The 15,815-nt window shown below is 41.0% G+C and overlaps 1 protein-coding gene across 1 annotated transcript in view; it reads left to right on the forward strand.

Annotated features, from left to right (window-relative positions):
* The first annotated feature begins 403 nt into the window (after positions 1-403).
* Positions 404-15,815, forward strand: part of nid2a (nidogen 2a (osteonidogen)) — a 51,173-nt gene continuing 35,761 nt past the window's right edge. Inside the window, exons 1-12 of the mRNA XM_077583758.1 lie at positions 404-651; positions 2,202-2,387; positions 2,549-2,668; positions 8,866-8,967; positions 9,119-9,258; positions 11,202-11,334; positions 12,443-12,769; positions 13,439-13,547; positions 14,956-14,995; positions 15,085-15,194; positions 15,279-15,412; positions 15,521-15,632. Of these exons, the coding sequence (XP_077439884.1) occupies positions 445-651; positions 2,202-2,387; positions 2,549-2,668; positions 8,866-8,967; positions 9,119-9,258; positions 11,202-11,334; positions 12,443-12,769; positions 13,439-13,547; positions 14,956-14,995; positions 15,085-15,194; positions 15,279-15,412; positions 15,521-15,632 (1,720 nt within the window). The 5' untranslated portion in view covers positions 404-444. The remainder of the gene's footprint in view (positions 652-2,201; positions 2,388-2,548; positions 2,669-8,865; positions 8,968-9,118; positions 9,259-11,201; positions 11,335-12,442; positions 12,770-13,438; positions 13,548-14,955; positions 14,996-15,084; positions 15,195-15,278; positions 15,413-15,520; positions 15,633-15,815) is intronic.

Consider the following 15,815-nt stretch of genomic DNA (forward strand, 5'->3'; position numbering starts at 1 on the left):
CATATACTAACAGGTGTAAATTTTACATATTACATTTATATCTGGGGATCTTTATGTGAAGAAAATACAAGCACTCCTTGGGGAATATGACCAATGCCAAAGTACTGCATGTGATTTGTCTCACGGTGGTGATAGCGTCCAAGTGTGTAAAAATAATTCATGCTTTTCCTTGTTGTGAAACAGATAAAGTTACATCTGGATTAAAAACGCTCTATTTGTTTTGTCTTAATTCAAGACAGATGTTGCCTCCACCGCTGTCGCCACCCACATCCCCCCCCCCCCCCCCCCAACGCTCCCCCAGCATCTCCTTAACTCCTCCCTCCCTCTCTTGGTGTATTAGCGCCTCTGCTGAGTGGAGTTGAGGAGTTCTTCCTCTTTCTTTTCCTCCCTGTGAGTCCAGCTGTCTCCTTGTTGCAGCTTCTTCTTCTTCTTCGGCCCTCTACAATGGAGCGAGGGCAAATGGTGCCTGTCTACCTTCTGGGCTTGTGCTGCAGCATGTATGTGGTTGCAGCCATCCAGAGGGCCCAAATGTTCCCCTATGGCATGTTAAGTGGAGATTCACTTTTGGAAGAAGGAGACGATGAAACTTCCAAAGTCTTGTCTCTGCCTAAACCCTTCTACTTCTACGACACCCCCTTCTATCAGCTTTTTGTAAGTACATTTGCATGCTTATTACTTTTTTTTTTTTGCCCTCCACTTGTGCAACATGCATACAAGTGCTCTCACTCGGAAAAGTGAACATCTCTGTTTTCTCAAATAGCATGTAATTATTTTCTTTATTTAACATGTACGGTACATGCAGCGGTTGAACGAGCCCAGGAATTGAGCTTTTTTTTTATTTAGTCTCAAGTAAAGGGAGTAGAATTGTTGTCAACACATTGCAAATTATTCTTGTTAAGTGTATGCTTATAATTATTATTATTATTATTTTTTTTTTATGACAGCTGCTTCATCTATTAGGAGGAGGGTTTGTGAGCTATATAATTTCCTGGTGATGATTGGATCATATTAGAGCCTCAAAATTGTGCAGGGGTTGCCTTTGAATTACTGGAGTAAATGTTTGCTTGCTCCTAATATACAAAGTAAACAATACAAATGCAGTGGATATTTAGAAAACTCAAGTAATCCAGTGAATTGAGGTGTAAAGCTTGGGTAAATATACCACTTACAGAGAATATAAAAAGGTAACACACCCCTGTTCAAATTTGCCAGGGCTTTGTGGTAATAAAAAAGTGAGACAAAGATAAATCATTGCATTTTCCCCATTATTCAATTATTAATATATAACCTGTATAACTCAATGATTTCTTAAAATCCATCATTGAGAGGGGAGCTAAAAATGAACAACTGAAATATGTGGTTGCACAAGTATGCACACCCTCTTCTAACTGGGGATGTGGCTGTGGTCAGAATTAACCGATCACATTCAAACTCATCTTAAGTGGAAGTCAGAACACACCTGCCACCATTTAAAGTGCATTCGGTTAAATAAAGTTCAGATGTTTTGTAGCAGAAGCCTGAAGGTTTTGTGCTAATGTCATGACTAGTTCCATCTGAAGAAAAACAATCCCCAAACATGATACTGCCACCATCATCATTGATCATCGATGTAGGTATGGTGTTCTTTTACTGTAGCGATGAGCATTGTTTTGTTTGCACCAAACATACCTGCCAAAATGCCAAAACTAAAACCCCACATGTAAGCAAATACGTTTGGCTGTAACAGTTCAATATAGTCAGTTTTCACCTACAACTTTCAAGCAGCAAATAAACTGATATCAGGAAAAGCCTACAAGAACATCTGAACTTTATTTAGTTAGTTAGAGGTTTGTTTGTTTTTAAAATGGTGTCAAGTGGACGGTGACTCCCATTTAATCTGAGTTGCTTAATTCTGAACACAGCCACATACTTACCTATAAGAGGGTGTGCACACTTGTGCAACCACATTATCTGTTGTTTATCTTTACTTCCCCTTTCAAAATGGTTTCTGTTGGTATCCTTTATTATATCATAAAAAATAACATTAGAACAGGGGTGTGCAGACTTTTTATATCCACTGTTCATGTAAACGGCACGTACTGTAAGTGCCCAGCAGAGTGACTGATGTTCCGTTGTGATGGACTTGGGATCGGTGGGGGTGCTCGTGTTCCCGCAGTTCAAAAATCACATTGACCCGATGATTTCTTTGTGACATTGTCCAGGTGGCCACCAACGGGATCATATCAGCTCAGGACTTGCCGATGGAGAAGCAGTACGTGGACGACGGCTTCCCCACCGACTTCCCGGCGGTGGCGCCGTTTCTGGCTGACATGGACACCAGTGGAGGGCGAGGACAGATTTACTACAGGGTGACTGAGACGCCCAGCGTGCTCAACAGAGTGGCCCAGGTGTGTTGACTCAAGGAAAAGAGCAAAGGGGTTGTTCTCACTTTGAAGGCAAATTGATGTTAAACATACCGTTTTGTAAATAAGTCAAATACTTGCCAAGTGTATTCTTCTTTTCTCTTCCCCCATCATCCATGCGCTCGTTTGTTCACCTGCCAACCCAGGAAGTCCAGCAAGGCTTCCCGGACGCCAAATTCACACCCACCCACGCTGTGGTGGCAACATGGGAGAACGTGGCCGCATATGAGGAGCCCACTCGAAGCAGTGGGGGGGCCTCCAACAAGGTAAGATGGATGCGGAGGACTTGACCACAAGAGTAAAACACATAGTGAGCAATTAGTCTGAATTCCTGCTGGTTTCATGTATTCAGCCTCAGGGGTAGGTGGGAGGTCCATTTGTACTCCTCCTTCAGCTTCTAATCTACCTCTTAACCTTTTCAAAAGGTTAGAGGTCATCTTTAAGGGTCATCAAAATGTCCTCCCCTGCCCTCCCTTTCATTTTACACACAGGCAGATACAAATGATCCCAATCCCCAAATCTGTTGGTGACTGCTTCTTTCTTTTGCTAACGAAACCAATACTGGGGAATATCTACACGAGTTTTTATTTTTTATTTTTTAATGTTTCTTTGAGAAATAACTGAATGCATTATGCAGGAGATATGTATTTAAGATGATCTAAATTAAGATTGGTTACCTCTGCCAGGGATCTGCACTTTACTGATCCCCCTTCCCCCTTTTTTTTTTGCATGTTAACACTATAAAATGTATATAAAATTGTGATTGTTTGTAAACAGAGTATTTATTGGTCCTTTTGAACATTTTTTTGTTGTTGTCATATTTGATACATCCGGTCACATAATGCTTTAAATTCATACATTTATATCTGTCAAAAATATAATAATAATAAACAGACATATGAAACATGTTAGTAATTTCCAAAAATCTGAAAGAGCATTTCCCACTATTAATAAGTGTAGGTGTCTCTCCTCGCTCAATTGGGCGATCTTGCAAAGTCGTTGAAAAAGCCGTCAACTGGGCGATACTGCCCTCTAACGGAATATCCGTGCAATGCATGTGTCAGATCATATATGTCAGGGTTTTAATTTAATGGGGGGGGGGGGGGGGATATTATACTCATGAAATAGAGGGCTGAAATTGTCTTGTATTTAATATGATACGTTTGGTTTATAGGTTTAAGTCAACCTGCATTAGTACTTTCAACAATTTTTTTGGGAGAACACAAGGAAGAAATTCCATCCACTCCAATGTTACTGAATGTTGCAATTGGCAATAGAATTTTTTTTTTTACTTTTTAACCTCACATTTCTGAGTCAGTACATTGTACAACTTTAGTACAAAAGTTGAATTGGTACTTGTATTTCTATAGTTTTTTGTTGTTGTTTTTTTTACACATGTATTTGTTAAGCACCAGTGTGAGTACTTTTGCCATCCCTGGTTCGAGCATTCAGCATGATCAAGGAAGCTGAATAAAAGCACGCCTCTAACTAAAGTTGCTGTGCTATCTTTACATTTGGGGCGCATCGGATGGATGGATGGATGATGGAGGGAGTGGTTGGAGGAAAACCACAGGGGATCTCCCCGTGTCTCGCTTTCTCATCTGTGTTTGTCTTTGCTTGTGTTTCACAAGCTGTTTTATCTCAATCCCCCCCCCCCCCCCCCTCAGCCCAACTGAAGAAAAAGCCAAATGTGCAAATATTAAATGCACTGAACATCCATGGCTAATAGCTGGAAGTTGATTAAGACTTTGTGACAATATGGATGCGAGCCTGCTAATGTGTGAAATTGTTGAATGTGTTAAGAGGAAGTTGGGGGCAGGAGGATTAACGGCCTTGCCCATCACAGCAGTCTGGGGGTCTCTGGACTGATAGCATCTTGCTTTGAAGAGTTTCGCCTGAGGTGCTGGGTGGAGTTGAGTGGGGGTGGAGTGTTGGGGATGTGTGAACTGATTAAGCGCAGTCCTGTGTGCGTACTGAGGTGACGTTTGTCTTGGGGGACGGGACTCCACTGTGTGCTGTGGAGATGACACTGTATCAAAAATTCACATCATGATTACGTTGTCAGGCAGCACGGTGGCTGACTGGTTAGCACGTCCGCCTCCCAGTGCAGAGGACGTGAGATCGAGTCCGGGCTTCGGCCTTCCTGGGTGGAGTTTGCATGTTCTCCCCGTGCTTGCGTGGGTTTTCACCGGGTACTCCGGTTTCCTCCCACATTCCAAAAACATGCATGGCAGGTTAATTGAACTCTCCAAATTGTCCCTAGGTGTGAATGTGAGTGTGGTTGTTCGTCTCTGTGTGCCCTGCGATTGGCTGGCAACCAGTTCAGGGTGTACCCCGCCTACTGCCCGAAGCCAGCTGGGATAGGCTCCAGCACCCCCGCGACCCTAGTGAGGAAAAGCGGCCAAGAAAATGGATGGATGGATGGATGATTACGTTGTCCTAAATGATCACTGTTACGCAATATATATTTTTTTAAAGACCATTCAGATTTTGCCTTACATTGATGCCCAAAATACGAATGATCCGATTTACAAGATATAGTTTATTGTGGCGGCCGTGGCTCAGGGTGTAGAGACGGTCGTTCAGTAAGCAGTAAGTGTTGTTGTGTCCTTGGGCAAGGCACTTCACACACATTGCCACCAGTGCTACTCACATGGTGGATGGAAGGTGGGAATGTTTGGTGGTGGTCGGAGGGGCTGTAGGCGCACACTGGCAGCCACGCGGCACCTGTGGCTACTTAAGTAGTTTACCACCACCAGAGTGTGAATGTGTGAGTGCATGAATAATGTATCCATTCCATTGTAAAGCAATCTTTGAGTGTCTAGAAAAGTGCTTTATAAATCTGATGCATTATTATTACAAGCTGTTTTTTTTTCATCTGTAAACCCAAATTTGAAATTAATTTGTCACTGTCCCAGGCACGCACATCTGACTGAGCAGCAAAATATCCATTGAATTGAAACAAAAAGCGTGACAAAAATTGTTGCATTCTTTACATTTGATTTAATTATGTTATTACTGTACGTTTTTATAAATTTGAATAATGTGTAGTGCTATTTTCCTTCTTTAAAGATTTTTTTCCCCCTGCTTTTTAGGGGGAAGGCATTATTGGCATTTTCATTCATTTAAACGGGGAAATATGATATGATTAAACTCATATCTCAAGGCACCACAATATGGGTATGTGTTGTTGTTTTTTTTAACTCCTGACAACCTAGCTTCCAAATTCTAAATACAAATATTGTCCTTTATTTGCAGAAAATGAAAAATGGTCAAAATACTGAAAAACGTTCCTATATGTTTTGGTCTTAATTATTTCCAGAGCTGCACAAGTACCTAAAACATTAGCAGCGCTAACCCCAACCTTCAAATAATATTGCCATTTGCCATATTCCACTTTTGTCTTTTTGTATTCCACATTTGATTGTTTTTCCTGCAGCTTTTTAAACTCTTTCAAAGCTGTGTGTTGTTCAATATATCAGATGTCCACTGTGATGTACTCTTGCCTCTTCTCCGTGTTTATTTACCCTTTTTTATCATTCTGTGTAAAACAATAGGAACTATTATTCCTCCTAGTTGTATTTGTTGTTTCTCTGGGCCCACTTGATCGACACGGGTGTTCTTTCTGGCTCAAAGCAGATTGAACATATGCGACTCCTTTTTTCTCAAATATATTTGCCTAACAGTACAGTCAGCTTGCTAACTGTTGCATGTTGCTAAGTAAAAGCGCATTATGTGTTCATTAAATGCCAACATTAGCCAAAAATGTCCACCCTGTCATTGTCCACCCTGTCAGCACGCACACTAGGTCTGTCTATATAGAATATTTGTAGAAGCAATTATTCTATTATTATTGATTATTCCATTATTAATGATTACTATTCGTTGTTCATTGCTAGGGAAAGGGAGTGCGCATGGTGGCACCCATTAATGGACCGGCCGTTAGGGAATCTCCCGAAATTCCTCATGGCTAGTCTGTCTCTGCCCATGATGATTGAGTTCTTGGTCCCAAGTTGACTCCCCCGCGACTGTCCGTAGGTCATTGTTCGGTCAGAGGGAATCAGTACAATAGTTGCGCAAACCTGCTTACTACATAGGTTTACGCAACACCGTTTTAAAGGAAAACAGATGACAAATGTTATTTGGGCTCATTTGTTTCTTTGATGTTGAAGCCAAACAAAATAAACATTTGAAAACTGGTCTCAAAGTGGAAGTTTTCGACACTGTTGATCCATCTCCATCGGGGGTGTCTAAAAGTTGGCCCCATGGGTTATGTGCTCACTGCTGTTCATTTTTTAGCGACCTGTCGCATATAGTGTAGCGTTTGATATGGAACACAACAGCCACATCCTCCGTGGGTGCCATGACAACTACTCTGACTGCTACAAGTATGACTAGTAATACAGTTAGTCAGTTTTAGTCGTCAAAAACAAAAACAAAACATCAAGTAGAGTACAAATACTTCAAAAGTACAATTAAGTACACTTCCCAGTTCCCGCCATTGCAATATGTTTTTGTGTGTTTTTTGCAGGTCACTGTGAATTTGCTGTGTCTATATGTGAAAGTTAAGGGAAAAAATCATTACTAGATCGCTGTCCTGAACGTTTGACAAAGAGACCAAACACAGTTGGTGTGTGTGTGCGCGCACCTCACATCCACCGTCACACTTATAATGGAATGGTGAGGGGGTAAAAGCCTTTGTTTTTTTATGGGGTGGTGTCTGTGTGCCGTAATTATTTGCCTTTTCCCTGTGGGTCAAACACAACCACACAAAGGACAAATTGGCTTGGGGGTGGGTGCGAATGGGCAGTTGTTCTTAAGCAGGTGCTGGGGCCTTAACCAAGGTGGTGGTAATTTTGGAGCATATGGAATAGCAGTCAGTGTTAGCGCAATAAGCGAAGTGCACATCTCGGCAGCGCGGTGCATTATGGGTAGACCGGCTGGTAGCCTGCTAACAACTTTTCATAGAAAACTAATAGAGTCTAACGAGGGGAAGCGCTGATTTGGACCATTTCAACCGTTGGAAAGTGGATGTTTTTTTTATTGAATCTATTTTAAACATGCATAGTGTGTCGTTACTGACTGCCCTCTGCCAGGACACACCAGTTAAGCTTATTTAAGTGCTTATTATTTGACTGAATGTGTGCACTTTACCCCAGGAGTTGGACCGAGGACACAACACCGGGACGCGATCAAGAGACATGTAGGAGCAAGGTCTTAAATGAGCGTCACTCCATTAGTTTGGTTACATGAACGTCCGCTAGCAAGCTCCGTGATGCTTCCGTCTGTTCCCTCGCTTTCAGGATATTGACAAAATAAATATGTTTAAAAAAATTAAATAGCCTCTTATACGTCCTGGAAATTGGGAAGAGTGAACTGAGGTTTATAAACGTACACTTGCGTCTTCTCAAGCTTTGCAATGGTGTTTTTTTTTTGTCGATAAACTCCAATTAGGACATATAAAAATGGCACCAAGAGCACCTGTTGCCTGTTGTTTTGTCACTTAAGGCTGAAAGCTCTTTAATAAACAATGCTTGCAAGCTTTAAGGTGCGCAGTTACGCAAACACGTTCAGCACTGTAATCTGCGCCATTCAAATGACTGCTATGTTTGGTAGCAAGTTTTTTTTAATTTTAATTTTAAACTTGATTTTCACGCTTATAACTTCTGAATTCTGCTCAAAAGAAAATGTCAGAAAAAGCCTACCAGAACATCTAAAATGTATTTGGGGTTAATCAGATGTGTATTAAATGGTGGCATGTGTTTGCTGATGGTCATTTAACTTGAATTTGAAAGTGTTTTTTAAATTTATATATATTTATATATCCACTGTATGTCGGCATTGATTGATCTGCTCCTTCAACATGACCACATTTATGATGCTGTATTAAAGCAAGCAGATTTCACATGGACACCCCATAATCTCCCAGACCAGACTCACTAATTAAAACAAGCCCCGAGGCTGCAAGAAACTACAAAGAAGATGGTTTAAAGATGTTGTGGTAAACAATTACACATGGACGCTTTCCATGGATATAGGTGACGAGACGTGTGAGTCCCGCTCTTTAACATCTCCATGAAAGATGTCCTCACACAGGAAGACAGCTGGGCTCATCATTCGCTTGGGAATTGTGTGTGTGTGTGCAGATGATAGTCACATGGAGTAACTAACAGTCCTTCAAATATGGACGCCTCTTCTTGTGTGAGCTGTAGAACAGTCTTCACGATGCGTCATGTTAATATTGCGAAAGATTGAAAAGGTCCTTTTACAGTGACACTGTGTGAGTCCTCTCTGTGAGAAGTGGGAAATAAATAACATTTACGTCCTTATGTACTTACATGAAGACAAATTCAATGTGTTTTTACATACTTGGCCCAAAAATCTGATTCTGATTCTGCTTACGTGAAGAAATTGAAATCTTCATAGTTTTTTACTTAGAGGCAAACTCGCTCCCTCTGTTCAGGTCAACACCTTCCAGGCAGTGATTGCTTACGACGAAAGCGACTCGTACGTGCTCTTCCTCTACCCCGAGGGTGGCCTGAACTTCTTTGGGACGAGACCCAAGGTAAACTGAGCAGAAACAAGGAGGTGCTTGTTTTCGGTGAACACTCCCGCATGCAGATGCTCAGCATCATAACTTAGCGTCCCCCACACACCAGTGAAAATAGAACCTCGCCTACCCGGACAACTTTTGCATTGTTTGTTTCTTTTCCCAGGAGTCATATAACGTGGAGATCGAGCTTGCTGCTCGAGTCGGATTCAGCAGAGGAGAAATCACCTATCTCATTTTTTCCCGAACTGAGGGGCCTTACTACAGTGTGACCAGCAATGAGCAGAGTATCAAACATCTTGACAAGTTTGTACAAACTGTGATTTTCCACTTGCTTGATTGCTCTTGTTGAACAAATCTCGAACAGAAACAAATCTACAACAAACTGTAAGGCTGCAAGGGCCACTTCGAAATTCTTCAATATCAATTCATCAAAAAAACAAGCCATCAAACACTTTAATATACAGTATATCTGTGTTTGTATTTTATACTTTTTTTTTTTTAAACAGATACGTCACAGCTTTCAATTAAAGGTGATAAGGCAAATAATTCCAAATTTCTCAACTTTCAAAATAAGAGCAATCTGTGTAAGATGATAGTTTTTAACGATAGTTACCTTAGGGTCATTAATGTGGTAAGTTCACAGATCGGACAAAATAGGAAACCATTTTTTGCTTCTGAAAACTAGTTATCATCTTTGCATAGCTAGAAAAGTTTTATAGAGGTGCCTTGAGATACAAGTTCAATACAGTCCGTATTCATGTGCGTATCTCAAAAGTACCTAGTATCTTAAATCACTTTTTCCTATTGAAATGAATGGAAACACCATTAATTCATTCTGGTCTCCACTAAGTTATGTGCTTGTTTAAAATATGCAATTCTCATTGCTTTTTGTTTGACATTCATTTTCAACTAGTGGCATTAAACAAATCAAAGCCTCTTTTTTAAAGATTTGTTCACAATGACAAACTATTGCTGTTGTGAAGTGAGCTGAGTTTAGGTCTCATTTTTTTTGCTCAAATGTCAAAGCAAAAACTCCTATTTCAAAAATCCGGTCACTCATATCTCAAGGCACCTCTCCATATAAAACAGCGTTTTTTTAACCCGGGTTCTGTGAGTCAGTCTCAGGGATTCGGTGGAGGTTAAGACACACACTCAATTGATTCGTGATGGTACGCGCCGCTTGGCCATCGTTGGCTACAGGTGCTTACGCTTCATTGCTTGACCTATACGTGGTGCAAGGAATTTTGTGTGCTCAGTAGTCAACTTGTAGCTATTGTGATGGTACGTCACGTGATTTCTTTATTATTGTAATTCCTTCATACTAACTATGTCGAGCAAAAAAAGAAAGTGCAATATGAATTCACTCATATAACAGAACGTATGGTCGGTCTTCCACAGGGTTCAATTCTGGGGCCTCTGCTGTTTTTATTGTATCTGCTGCCCCTGAGATCCAACTTAAGAAAACAGCAGTGGTTGTTTTAAAATGCTCTATAGAACCACTGATATAAAACCAGTTTATTATTATTAGTTGTAGTCGTGGTCAAGGGCATCGACAATAAACCCACCCCCCCAACCAAACTTCTTTCTTTTTAAGAGTGTTGCGAGTCATGGTCCATAAAGCTATGAGTTTGGTGTGGAGGAACTTGACCTGAGCCTTACCCTCAAATCCATCAAACATCTTTGGGATGAACTAGAACAGATTGCGAGCCCACATCAGTACACCTCTGATCTCACAAATGTTCTTCTTGAATGGACAACAAAAAAATCGCACAGAAAGGCAGTCTTTCTTCTATGTTCACTTCCAGATGTCACAATCGTCCAGTCCATATTCCATTGCTTGAATGTGAAGTGAGCAAGGCTGTTATTTTTATTTAACCATGAAACGATGATGTATAGGGACTCGTAAAATTGTGTGGTAACAGGCTACAGTTGCTGACAACCACACAAATGGCTTTGAGTCATCTCTCCTTGTAGTTTTTGTTTTTTTATAAATCAAATGGCGCATACAATTGACCATTATCTGTCGACAACTCAATGGGCTCTTATGGGCTCTTGTTTGTTTAGCTGCACCCAAGGGGTGCTATGTTAAACTGTAGTTGACACTTTGTACCCATCCCAACAATGGTGTACTGAAATAGAAGATGGTGTGCAGAACATGATGTGCACTTTATTGTGGAACCGGGGCTCAAGCAAAAACTGTTATCATTGCATTGCTCAAATGGCTCTTTTTCCCCCCCCCATTCAAGGGTTGGTAACACTGGAATTCCAGGCGTTTGGCTTTTCCACACTGGGAACCGCTATTCTTTTGACAACATTGTACCAGCATCTATTGGTGGTGTCCTTCCTACGCCTCTCCCAAGAGAACATGATCAACATCTGGTAAATTTTCTCTCTTCTTTTTAAAGTTCCTGTAAAATGAAAATAAATGTACCTTTTAAAATGGACTAACCACAAAGAAGAGTGTTGTTAACAATCCTGTCAAATCTGAATGGAAAAAAAAAAATCCCCAAGTACCTGAATATAAGATAAGGCTTCAACAATCGTTATTTCTGCTCTGAACTCTGTCAACTGTCAATCAAATACCCACACATTTTCTGATACCTACATTTGTCTATTTTAATTGTTAACCCTTTAACGTTCAATGTATTTATACAGGTAAGGCAATTGAGAACAGATGTTTTATTTGCAGTGCCAAACTGCCTGCAAAAAGCAGAGTGAAACAAAGCAAAAATAAAAGCAACAATTACAGACCAGTACAAAGTAATATAGGTACATACTTAGATAATATATTATATTACATTGTAGCGTAGGCTAGGTGGAAAAAAAAGAAGCTCATAACATCCTAAAAGTGTGTGAGTGGTGGTGAGGAGAGAACGAAGATAGATACACATGGACCAGTGAATTTGTCTGCGTGAGTCAAGAGAGGGCTAATTAACCAGGGAATACAGTGATGGGTGATAAAGGAAGCACTGGTGACAAAAGCATAATGTCATGTTAAAATATATCAATACAATACGTTTGAGCCGTGAAAATATACCTAAAATTAAGCTTCTGGTGGCTTGAATATATGCCACTGGTTTGTCATGGGACATTCCACGCCACAATAAGAGACGCTAGCTAGACACCAGCTAGCTCTTGAGCTAGCTCACAAGCTAACAGGCTTTTGCTAAGTAATAGCCTACTAAGAAACTCGTAACTTGTGCCCGATAACCACTGCTGAGTACAAAGGCTTCATGTCTTGACAAATCGAACCGTAATCCCACCGAATTGAACTGTTCCACTATATCATCATTAATCGTATTGCACCCCATGTATCGAGATACGTGTCCAATTGTGTGGATATTCTCATTCGTATTAAATTGTCTTTTATTGGAGAGATGCAAACCCCTAGGAAATCACTTTGCAGGGTCTTCAAATCATACATCATACAGTATATAATGCATGATACCTCTGCAAGCTGTCATTCCTTGGTGGTTGTTCCTCCCAGGGCGCCACTACCCCCGAGTACAATGACTTTGAGGAGTACACAGGCAACAGCAACTTTGACCCTGCTCATCAAGAGGAGGACAGGGATTTCCCCCTGACAGCTTTAGATATGGAATTCCAGCCAGTGATCGCTGGTGAATCTCTCCAGCCGGGAAGCTCTGACCTTCCTTTGTCAGCGTCCGAGGTGTCGCGTGGTGCTGAAGATTTACCTGTGACCTCTGAACCCAGGCACGGTTCAGAGGTGGTGGAGAGGCAGTATGCACCGCCTCCTCTTCAAGAAGCCATTCCAGATAGAGGTGCTCCGTGGTCTCCAGAGCAACAACCACAGGTAAAACTGGAAGAGCCAATTCTGGTAATATTTCTTTATCTTTTCTTGAGAGAATGTGGTAACCTGTATATAACTTCATTCTTTGTATAAGTACTGTAATTGCTTCACCCTCTGCTATTTTTGTTTATTTGTGGTGTAATCTAATCTCCTTAAAACCTTGATATTTGTATTAATATTGCATTTGTGGAATATGAATTAAACAGGAAAATCCGCCTGTTGTTATCCATCTTAGAGGCGGCCATTTTGCCACTTGCCGTCGACTGAAAATGACATCACAGTTGCTCAGGTAATGGCCGATCATGGCTCACCTTGCGAGTGTCACATGACCAAATTTAGAAAACAGGTGAGCCGTGAATGGTGGTTACCTGAGCCATGAGCTACTGTGATGTCATTTTCAGTCGACAGGAGGTGGCAAAATGGCCGCCCACTGAGATGGGGATAAAGAACAGGTGTTTTTTGCTGCTTTCTTTATGTTCCACAAACACAATATTATTTAAAATGCCATGTTTACACTAGTGGAGGACGCATAGAACATATTATTGAAAATAACTTATTTGGGTTGCCTTCCCTTTACATGACGTTGCTGCTCAATCATACTGCTTTTAATCTAAAGGACTGCTTAAAAAAGGAGTTTAAAATGCTGGCTCAACAACGTTTTTCCTCCTATAGATTCCTGTGGATGTGGGAGATTTGTATCCCCCTCACAGAAACGAGCCACCCCTGTCCCCTGGAGGTCATGTGGTCAGTGTGGAGGAAGATGTTGACTTTGACACAGGAGGTAAGACACCTTCACAGAAATGTATATTTATGGCGTACGGAGTCGTAAATGTATGTAAGGAGGATGGCTGAGAGGAAGTGGAGGGAAACGATACCTCATCCTCAGCAGCTTTACTACAATACGGCTGTTGTGCCGCTACCACGTGTGTTTTAACGTCCCTTGCCATAAATTAGAATATGTTCACAGTAACCCCCCCCCCTCCCCCCCTCACACACACACATTGAAAATAAAAAAATTCTTGGTATAGAATGATGGAATGCTATTTCAATGATATTTTGGATTTTATCTTTAAAACCCAAGCCCTTGTTTTGTTCCAATATCCTGTTTTTGTCTTTGTCTTCTTCTTCTTCGTCTTCTTCTTCAGTTTTTATCAGTATCAGAAGGCGGCCATTTTGCCACTTCCTGTCGAGTAAAAATGACGTCATAGTTGCTCAGGTCTCAGGTAACAACCAATCAGAGCTCAGCTTCAGAAAACAGGTGAGCTGTGATTGGTTGTTGCATGAGCCCTGAGCAACCTTGATGTTATCTTAGGTTGACAGCAAGTGGCAAAATGGCCGCTTGCTGAGATGGATAAAAACGGCTGGATTTTGCTGCATAACTCATATTCCACAAATGCAAAATTAATCAGAAAGTCATATATAACATATTATTGTCAAGAAATATACAAAGGCATACTTGACTCAATGAGCCATTTTCAGCAGTTATAAGTTCATATTTTGTCCAGAATGAATATGATAACTTCATTATTTTTCTTGTACAATTAATACCTTTAAAAACTAGTTTTTCCACTTGCTGTCGACTGAAGATGACATCACCTGTGCTAGGGAAGTAGGTAACGACCAATCATGGCTCACCTGTTTTCTGGATTTGGTCAGCACAGGTTATGTCATCTTCAGTCGACAGCAAGTGGAAAAATTTGTTTTTAAAGGTATAAATTGTTGATGAAAAAATAATGAAGTTATCACATTCATTCTGGACAAAATATGAACTTTTTACTGTTGAAAATAGCTCAATGAGTCAAGTATCCCTTTAAGGTTGAGTTCCCCTTTAAAATGCATATACCCATTTAAGTACAGTAATGAAGTATTTGTATTTGGTTACATTGCAATTTTTTAAAGCAGCATTTAAAGATCAGTATTGAAGCATTTAACATGCCTGTGAGATGAGGGTCATGGTGTGGGTTGCAGCACTGCAACAGCTGTTTTGTCTCCAAGTGTTGCATACTGTATATACAGTATGCGTGGATGCATGCCAATATGTGTGTGTGTGTTTGAGGAATGTTTTCCCTTCCTCCTTTCTGTCGACAGTATACTTTATATTTGCCATAAAGTCAAGCACTTGTTGCGCTTTCATATCACGTGACATACAGTACTAATACTAAATCTTCATTTTTTTTTCTGTTTCTCAGTGATTCACTACACCACTGAGAATAAGGAAACATGTGCAAGGTATGTTTCTGTTACAAACCATATAATAATATGGGATGTTGTCTGTCTGTTATTTTTCAGTTCCGGCTATTGATTTGTGTTTGTCGCAGGTTCCAGCAGCAGTGCTCTCAGAATGCGTTGTGCTCAGACTATGCTACGGGCTTCTGCTGTCACTGTCAACCCGGCTTTTACGGAAATGGCCGCCATTGCCTGCCTGAGGGTTAGTCGTCAGCTCCCACTGTGCGCTCGTCAAATTTTTTAATTCAGCGAAACACACCGAGCCTGACGTTGTTTTTGTCTTCAGCGGCCCCCCAGCGCGTCAGTGGCAAGCTGAGTGGAACAGTAACCGTGGGTTTGACTCCCGTGGAGCTCAACAACATTGACCTGCATGCTTACATTGTGGTGGGAGATGGAAGGGCTTACACAGCTGTCAGTGAGGTAAATTAATTTCATGTTACTTGAAAATCAATGAAAGGTCATATACCACACATACTGTATATTAATTCATCTCTTGGGTTGTCTGCTGGCCTTGATGTGATTGGTTAGATCCCTGAGCCAGTGGGTTGGGCCTTGATGCCGGCTGCTCCAATCGGAGAGCTGTTTGGATGGCTGTTTGCTCTGGAGCTGCCCAATAGCCAAGCAGGATTCAAAACAACAGGTATGGAACTTTCCACGATGATGCCGCACTGAACTCTCTCCGTAGGCAAGTAAACAAATCAGAGGTATCATTTTGAGCAAGGCAGAGAGTCTCTCTTTCTGCCGGCCAAAAGTGCCTATTGTTTGTATATAATATATTAATATATAATAATTGCTATTTAATAATCTATTCAATATTCATGGT

The sequence above is a fragment of the Vanacampus margaritifer genome, chromosome 1 (genome assembly GCF_051991255.1).
Source record: "Vanacampus margaritifer isolate UIUO_Vmar chromosome 1, RoL_Vmar_1.0, whole genome shotgun sequence".
NCBI lineage: Eukaryota > Metazoa > Chordata > Actinopteri > Syngnathiformes > Syngnathidae > Vanacampus > Vanacampus margaritifer.